Raw genomic sequence first — 9,215 nt, 5'->3', positions numbered from 1 at the left:
GTTTTACAGCATTTTGCAATGTTTACACGTCGTTTTGCAACGTTTAGACAGATTTCGTAATGTTTTACAATCCTCTGACTAATAAAATTACATTTAAAAATTCCAAACCACATTTTATAATAACCAGCATCCCAAAATATCACTCAAGAAATTCAAAATACCCTAAAATCCATCAAACTGTCAAAAAACCAAACTTCCACAAACCCAATTTTCCCCCTAATGTTAACATTCGCACAATAATAATTGTCCGTAAAGTGGAATGAGAGAGTGATTGACATTTTAATGCACAGACACAAACGCACACACACGCCTACGCAATGGATATTTTGTCTATATGTGACATTCATATAAATGTCCTAAATAGATAGACAGATTTCACTGTATGATCTGTCCAATAAATTATTTGAAGCATAAAATAAATAACTTAAAAAATAATACTGAATATACTGTACATGTATGGACGTACAATCGGATATTGTGATAAATTTCCAAACCATTAAACTTTCTCCTCTTTTTCCGTTCCTTTTTTTTCCTAATCTCGAACACACAAATTTTATTTTATTTCCCATTTTTGGGTGTAGAATCTGCAAGACCTGACTAAGGTGTAGAATTTTTGAAGGTATATAAATTTAATTCTGTGCTTTAAATTGTTGTAAAATGGGAATTTATGTAATTTTACCTTTATGCAACAACTAAATCCAATAAATCCATGTTCTATCCTCACCACACTGTACATGTACATCAAAAAAACAAGAAGATTTAAAAGGCAGCCTTAATATTAATGAAAATAAGTAATGCTCGACAATTTTTCAAATCAAATGAGACAATTGACATAACCAGTTCGGACTTACACTGATAACAGTGATTACATTAAATTGTCATCGCTTATCAGTAAATGATGCAGGTTTTGTGGACATCAATTTCCGGTTAATTGAAGGAACAACTTTATTATTATTGTTATTAGAATGAATTCAAGCTTCTTATTGTTGGACATACACAACAATACATTATCATCCACATCATCATTGCTGTTGCTGCCTCTTAAGTCCAATGCTACGTCTTATTGCCTCTTTTTTCATCTCATTTCAAGTGAGACAAGAAAATGTAGGAAAATTTATGACATGATTTTCATTTTATTCTTTTTTTCTCTACAGCAACTGCCAACAATGTACTTAACTACTTTTATGGCACGGCATTATTGCATGGAATTACCGTCATCAACACTATAGAGAGGAAGAAAAGGAAGAAAAGACGTAGGAGTAAAGAAGGGAAAATTGTCTAAGATTTTATTCTTTCAAGAGGTGAACAATTTTTTTTTTGCACAAGATGAGGAAGTAAGTAAGAAAGGCATGGATGGAGAGTGGATAAAGCGCATTTTAGGGTGGATTATGAGGACAAGCTTAGTATTTTTTTATGGTAATTTGAATGTGTTTCTTAATGATATCCAAATATTAGTCTGGAATCTGGGGTTCTCAAGCTATTCAGCATGTAACACCTAAATTTGGGTATAAAATGTGCAATTTTGCATGTTTCATAATGCCGACTTTTTGATACAAATTCCATGGAACTTGGGCTCTTCTAGTTGACGTCTGAAGCTGGTTCTATCTCTGGCTGCCATTTTCCAACTCTCAATAGTAGCTACTAGCTATTTACATCCTCTTTTCAGGGATTGTTGGGTCACCATCGCCCTTTTTTGCCCTCTACAAAATTAGACAGGCTCAACAAAGAATCTACAAGGCCCTAATTATAATTTGAAGCCTCAAACTGTCCATAGCATCGCCAAAAACCTCCTCAATCCCAAACTGACCCTTAAAAACTCCTCAATCTTCCATCACAACACAAATACAAAAGTGCACATTTTGAAAAATAGTAAGAGGGGATGAATGTAATGCCGTCCATGAGTAGATGCTCATGTTATAATAATATATTACATATAACATGTGATAATGTATGGTCTGCATTTTTTTCCATTTTCCTTAACATCAACACGCCTCGTTGCTGCCTCCATCCATTCCTCAAAAATGAAAATTTTCTTTCACCAAACCCAAAAAAACATTTTTCATCCATAAATTTCAAATTATTGCTTCTTTTTGTACTGAAAAGCTTTTCATGTCGAGTGAAATTTGTGCAGCAGTTTGTAATCAAATCACGCAAAACATTATCCTGATTTTTCCTTCATTATTGCTTATTGTGCAGTCATTCATATTTTCTTACAATATTCTATTTCTTGAATTATCATTTTATGCATTCGTCGGCTTCTATTTTATGAAACATTAATGGGCTCACAATATTTGATGTATGAAGTATGTTTTGGCTACATAGATAGGCGTGTATGTTGAGGGATTTTAAAGGAATTATTTGTGATTTTATGATTTCTTATTTTTCTTTTATATGCTGAAAGTTTTATTAAGGCTTTTATATACTTAGCGATAAAATGTTTCATTTGGAAATGGAAATTGTGGAAATTAGGAATGTTTTATTTCCATATGATACAAACTTTAATACCGAGCGCCATAAGGGTGCCTTAAATAAGCGGCTTCCATTCGGTATTAGTAAAGTAGATAGTGTCGTACGGAAATTTACACAATTTTTAAAAATTATTGTAATGCTAAGGAACAAACTGTGAAATTTTCTCAAAAATGTTAAGGCTCTGTCACGAATATATTTGTTAGTACTATAATCAAGCTACTTAAAATGTAACATCCTTAGCAGACAAAGAAAATGCTTTTAGAAACTGTATTGATATTACTGTACCATAAAAGCATGCTCTTTATCTGTTTGCCAACTTCTATAAAGTGTTAATAAATGTATTAGCCAGGTTAGAATCAACTTCATTTGGACTGCTCAGGATGATTTCATCCATCTCAATTGTTCTTCATTTCACTCCAAAAATTTTCCTCAATTTTTTTGATTGCTGCTTCCTTTTCCTTGATCAATTTAATTGCTTTCTTAACTCGTTCACTATCATTGGCCCATTCATCCGGAAAGTTTGGATAAATTTTTTTGATTTCAGCAAATGACTTCATTCGCAATTCATTGTTTTCATACTTAATACTCATACTCAATACATCCAAAGCATTATCAGCATTAATTTGATTCAATATTTTTGAAGCAGCAATTTTCTTCAATTTTTCAATTTGTAGACGACCTGCAGCTGCAAAGAGCTTTAGGAAGTTTGTTCCATCGTCCAAAATGAACTCATCAAAATATAGAAATTTTAATATAACCTCAAAAATTTCAATTGGAATATCAATCAAGTTCAAATTTTCAGCATGAGGATTTTTTTGTAATATTTCAGCCAGTGTTGGACTTCCAGCAATCAAAAGGAACTTATGAACACGAAATTCATGATTATCAATATTGATAGTAAAATCTTTTAAATTGTCGTTCAAAAGAAGTTGCTTAATATCATGAATTATGCCTCTTTCTAGCTTTAATTTCAAGATTGCATGCTCATGTTGTTCTTTCTGCAGGCAATTAATAAGGTTTACTTCTCGTTTTTCTTTGCAATTAATTTGCTTTTGCAGATTTTCCTCCTTCAACTTCAATTCTTGGATTTCCTGATCCTTTGCTGCAACGATTGCTTTAAGTTTGTCAATGTCCACTTTGTGCTTTTGAAAAGCATGCTTTACATGTTCAGGATTACTGCAAAACTTAGCATACAGTTCTGCTTTAACTTCAGCTAGAGTTGCGTTGCCCAAATCACCAGAAATGTTTGAAAAATGTTTAAAATATTTTGAATTTCCAGTAAAATTGACCATCTTCAAATTTTCTAATCCATCTAATATGTTTGGTTCTATAAATTTCAAATTTTTGTTGTTTGTAAATGCTAATTCCTGGACATCTTCAAATCCTTCAAATAAATCGCCATACAAGGTCTCTATTTTATCATCACAAAAACCAAATCGAAGTAAATTTTTGTACTCTTTTAAATCATTCTTGGTCACTTCCTTTAAATTAGAATGCCAAACACTCAAATCTTGCATATTTGGAAATATCTTTGTAAGACCTTGTGGAATTTTCTTAATACCACAATTCACGAAAATAACATCAATGACACTGTTATTAGAATGACTTGGTTGATGCTTTCCTATAATATTTAGTTCCATGTTTTCACGAATATGTTGATTTCGTATAAAACACGTGTAAATTATTTTACCGTCAGGGTATGGATCGTACTTGAATTCACAATTTAATTCCTGCATTCTGTATTCTATGAAATAAAATATAGACAGAATTATGACTCAGACTGTGATTCATAGTGATGAAAACTTAACTTTATTAATAAATAATGAGTATTTACCTTTATTTAGTAATTTAAAAATTGAAAAATGTCAACTTGTTCCTAATTTTATTGGAATAAACCTTTTAATATACGATAAATTGCCACAAATTAAATTTGTAATTTGAAGTATATAACAATAAGTTATAAATGTATTGTATGTTATTTTGTTATCAAGGGGCCTCAAAGGGGCATTGAATACAGAAATTTAAATTGATAAATAACTGTAAAATTGATAAACACTGTAAAGTAACTGAAAAATTAGGTATTGTAATTTTTTTGATTTTAAAATATTGCAACTTTTTATTAAAAATTTTGAAAATTATTAAAAATACTAGAATAGTTCCCCGTCAAGAAGATCCCCGTGCCGAGATATGAACTTAAAAGAATAGATTAAAATTCTACTCAAACTCCTCGATTGTAAAGTGACCACCCCACAAACAAGCTAGATAATTAACTTACAACCTGCTATCTCCGAACCCAACTTGAACCCAAAAAGGCGGATCTTGAAAACTCTCCAGCATTTAATTTCCATGATTTAATTTCCATGATTAAACCTGGTTTGAGATCCGATTTAAATCCGGATTGTACAAGGTCATAAAGAAAAGATCATTAAATCAGACTTTGTGGATGGTAAAATAGCTCGTGGAGACCAAAAAACTCCTGGAACGAAGCTGTCGATAGAGACAGTATTGAATTTGGTATTGGTAATTGGCAGACGGAACCCAGCGATAGAGCCAACTTTAGGCATCATTTAAGGGAAGTCATAGATCACAGTTGATCTATATAGCTAGTGAAGTTAGTTAGCATTTCTAAAAAATAGTGTAGTGGATTTACAAACCTAAAAAAATTAAAAATGACTAAAAATAATAAGCCAGTTCCAGTTGTCTTAAATCTAAGTAAAATCGAAAAACAGCAATTCAACCATCAGATTTCATTTCCTTAAATTTGTCTTGCATTATCTTAAGTGCTTCCTCTTTTTGCTTAAATAGTTCAATTACTTGAACGACTCTGTCAGTTTCGAATGCCCAGTCATCAAAAAACTCAACTCTTGGATATTTCTTCTTAATTTCTTCAAATGACTTCATTCTCAATTCTCTGTGTGCATACTTATTGCTGAACCTGAGAATCTCAACTGCATTGTCTGCATTCAGACTTTCTAAAATTTTCGCAGCTGCATAGCTTTTCAATTCCTCAATTTTCAATCGATCGGCGGCAGCAAATAGATGTAAATATTTTCCGTCCTCAAGTTGTGGAAGTTCATCAGTGTACAGGAACTTCAGAATTTTCTCAAAAATATTCACTGAAACTTCGACAAGATTCATACTTTCAGCATGTGGATTATTGACCAAAATGTCAGCAAATGTTGAACTTCGTGCAGCAATTAAAAATTTATGGACGGGAAATTGTCGGCCGTCAATGACGATTTGGAAGTCCTTGAAGCTGTCGTCTTGTAAGAAATTGTCGATGTCTGTGTGAATGCCTTTTTGGATGACAGGAACGTTTGAAGCTTGAATTTGTCGCTGGAGTTCAGCTTCTGATTTCTTTAGTGAGTGATTCTGTTGAATCAGGTTTTGGATAGTTCTTTTCAGTGCCTGAATTTCATTCAAATACTTTTGATTGTCATTTATGGAGAGTTCAGCATTGACATTTGGTGATGGTTTGTTAGTTGCATCCAGTGAAGATCCAGCGACTTCTGATTGTTTAGTGCTCTGCGTTCCTGTATTCTCCCTTGGTTGTTTCTCATGTATATGGGAATTAATGCCAAACTTCACACGCAGCTCAGCCTTGACTTCTTGTAATGTTGCATTTCCAAAATCTGCTGGATCTTTTGAGTAAAATTTAGTATAATTTGGATTATTGCTGAAATCGACTACATTTAAATTGTTAAGTCCATCCAAAATATTTGGTACGATGACTTTCAAGTTATTTCCAACAAAGGAAATCTCACTGAGATGCTCAAATCCTTCAAATAAATCACCAGGCAGGATTTCAATACAATTATTGGCAAATCCCAAAATTTCCAATTCCTTATACTCAGTCAAGTCAATTTTCCTCAATTCCTTCAATTTTGATCCACAAATGCTTAAACTTTTTAGGTTTGGGAAAATTGCTGTAAGTCCTTGTGGAACTTTTGTTACATTGCAGTTGGAAAAATTCACTTCCGCTACATCATCATTGGTATTTCCATATTTATGTTCGCCAGTAAACTTCAATTCATCTTCAGGTATGTTCTGCTCACTGATGTAGCATGTGTAAAATACTCGACGAGCTTCACATGGATCGTATGAATATTCACAGAAGATTTCCATGTTTAAGGCAGTTGCTGTGAAGGAAAAAAAGTTTAAATTGTAATTTTTTGTTATTTTAGTTGAAGTATAGCTGGTGATTCACTTGCGAGCAAATAATCAGTATGTCACAGCTGATGTCTTGCTTGTATGTGTGAATTTCATAAACTATGAATTGTTATGATTAAGTTTGAGGAATGTTTTGATTGTAATAATTGTATATTGTGCTTAATATTGCTTAAAAATGCTATATTCCTTATTATTGCTATATTTAATGCTAAATTTACTCACAAATTTGAAATTATTTCAAAATTTTTGTTAAACAATTGAAGATTTGCTTAATAATCAGTCAATTGTCAACTATTCTTCTTATTCCTTGCAATTTACTCTCTCAATTCAGCATAAAAATGCAAAATCTCCAAAATTCTAAGCTTTAAACAACTTAAAATTAATCCTAATTTCAAATATATTTAAGACTATAAATCTTAACTGTTTGAATTGCACTTGACGAATATGTAGATTGAGAAAGTATATCTGCGGCCAAATAAGAAGAAAACAATAACAAAGTTATCCGATATGTGTTATAAGTTTTCATGTTTTTGCTTATAAACCGAGGGGCTTACAACTTTCTTTTAATGTTATTGCGGTAAAGTTTGATAAAAATTAATGTTTTGCATTATTTTTATTGGAAATAGTTTGGAATTGTTTGAATGCTTTCTTCATGACTTCTTGATACTCAGGATTTAAATTGCACTGAAATACTTTATATCGGGACCGGTACTGGGAAAGTCCCGTTCGATTTCGGTCCCGTTCCAAGTCCCGAAAATCTACCGGAACCATATGAAGCATAATCTTGATCCATTAAGCTTCAGTATAAAGTAGAAGGTGGATGAGGAATGGAATAATTTTGGTTAAATTGATTAAAATTGGCATAAAGTAGCCAGATTTAGACGTCAATTGTGAGAGGAACATGCATGGACAGCGAAGTAAGGAAGTTGGTTAAAATACGGTATAATAAGGAACCGTTCACTCATTACATAATGCGAAAGATCGAATTTTTGACCACAACCCTAAACCATCCTCCATGGTCCTCCTCCTCCTCCTCCTCCTCCACCACCTTCTCCTCATCCGCATCTTTCCTAACAAAATCTCATTCACGACTAATTATGCCTAGATGTGCTTATTGCATTACGCTATATGCTATCAAAATCTATCAAAATTGTCCAAAACAGCTGCTTACTTACTTACTTCGCTGATCATACAGATCTGTTGTGATCCATGACCTCCCAAAATACAGCTGCTGCCTTTCCTAATTTTGACGTCGTATCATCAGATAATGTACATTTCGCCGCTCAGAACATCCAAACATTCTCAAACAATCACCATCACTTAACTATTTCTGACCACCTTCCATCAAATAACAACGTCCAAATTGTCTGATCCCCTTAAATCAAAAAAGGTTACCATGCATTAGCACCCAAAAAAAAAAAACATTCTTTTTTTTCTGTCACCAGACAAAAAAAAAGGCACATCCAAAAAAAAAATGAATTTTAAGCAGACCAAAGCCATTGTTGAAAATAGACAGTAAAGCGATGAAAATTATTCAAGAGAGCATGAAGCACGATATGATAATGAACCATCTAAAGCCATGAAAAGAAGAAGAGGAAAAAATTTACAACCCGACATCAAATATGCAAGCAGGAAAAAAGCTGGAAGAGTTTATATAAACTGTCTGTGTGTGTGAGTATGTGTAATAGTCATAAAATATGAAGGAGGAAAAAAGAATCCTCCAGCAACGGTAAAAATTGTTTGTTTTTAAACGGGAAGAGTAAGGAAAATTGAGTTTGGGTTGTTGATTGGGAATTTGGGAGTATGAAGCATTTTGTTGGAGCTTGCAATGGAAATTCTGGATTTTTCATACTTAAGTACCAGGCAATGGAAAATAGCGGGGTGGGTGAAATATGGTCAAATATGGCGAATTAGGCTCCATGATAGAGTCAAGCTATCCTCAGGACACTATTTTCCTAAGAAACAATAGCTAGATCCTACACTTTGATGCTAAATTAGTATTTCTCAAGCTTATACAGACACCTTGATCGTAATTTTGGACCAGGCACCGATTCAGAGGATCTTCACGTCTTACCTTCAACGCAGTTACATTCCCGGAAGCTGTATGATCTAGAAAAGGCTCAAAATCCGATGCCAGGCTGATTTTATTCTAGCTTAGAGTCAGATTTGATACAGTAGACCCTCATGTCAGGTTTAGGTCGGCCTTGGATCAGATTTTTCTACTAACCGGAAAATCCAATCTTAAAGGGATAGGGAAAGGTATTCTAGATTCTCTAACGCAGCCCTACTCAAGTCTTAGCCCTATGGTAATTAAAATTGTCTTGATTACTAGAGTAGGACATCAAACTTACTTACATAGTCCAGTCCTATTACAACACGGATTGCCCTGTTCACCTATCATCCAACGCATCATGGAAGTGCCAAAAATCAGCCAAAGATTCGTCTTTAGGTCAGAATCATGTCAGCTTGGTTCCAAATTGTTTGCTTTTTCGATTACGTGTATTTTCCAGCACTTTGTTGATGGGTAACCCATTATTACCTTCAGACTCCAAACATGGACTATATGAAACACTTCC

At 33.3% G+C, this 9,215-nt stretch overlaps 2 protein-coding genes across 2 annotated transcripts; both read right to left on the bottom strand.

Annotated features, from left to right (window-relative positions):
* Positions 1–1,772: 1,772 nt before the first annotated feature.
* Positions 1,773–4,436, bottom strand: LOC139089069 (uncharacterized). Its single transcript, XM_070638498.1, has 2 exons — positions 4,304–4,436; positions 1,773–4,213 (listed from the first exon to the last, which is right to left on the bottom strand). The coding sequence occupies exon 2, from the start codon at positions 4,203–4,205 to the stop codon at positions 2,865–2,867; it is 1,341 nt and encodes a 446-aa protein (XP_070494599.1). The 5' UTR covers positions 4,206–4,213; positions 4,304–4,436; the 3' UTR covers positions 1,773–2,864.
* A 171-nt stretch (positions 4,437–4,607) lies between these two features.
* Positions 4,608–7,098, bottom strand: LOC139089050 (uncharacterized). Its single transcript, XM_070638477.1, has 2 exons — positions 6,862–7,098; positions 4,608–6,608 (listed from the first exon to the last, which is right to left on the bottom strand). Exon 2 carries the CDS (start codon positions 6,592–6,594, stop codon positions 5,203–5,205), a length of 1,392 nt encoding a protein of 463 aa, XP_070494578.1. The 5' UTR covers positions 6,595–6,608; positions 6,862–7,098; the 3' UTR covers positions 4,608–5,202.
* Between the last annotated feature and the right edge of the window lie 2,117 nt (positions 7,099–9,215).

The sequence above is a fragment of the Chironomus tepperi genome, unplaced genomic scaffold, assembly GCF_022539635.2.
Source record: "Chironomus tepperi strain 1889 unplaced genomic scaffold, CSIRO-AGI_Ctep_v1 contig_174, whole genome shotgun sequence".
In the NCBI taxonomy this organism is placed as follows: Eukaryota; Metazoa; Arthropoda; class Insecta; order Diptera; family Chironomidae; genus Chironomus; species Chironomus tepperi.
Note: the sequence above shows the minus strand (reverse complement) of the source record. Positions and strands in the feature narration are given on the sequence as shown.

What these genes read in the sequence shown, in the direction of transcription:
- LOC139089069 (XM_070638498.1), bottom strand. Translation starts at nt 4,205, where the DNA reads ATGCAGGAATTAAATTGTGAATTCAAGTACGATCCATACCCTGACGGT.
- LOC139089050 (XM_070638477.1), bottom strand. Translation starts at nt 6,594, where the DNA reads ATGGAAATCTTCTGTGAATATTCATACGATCCATGTGAAGCTCGTCGA.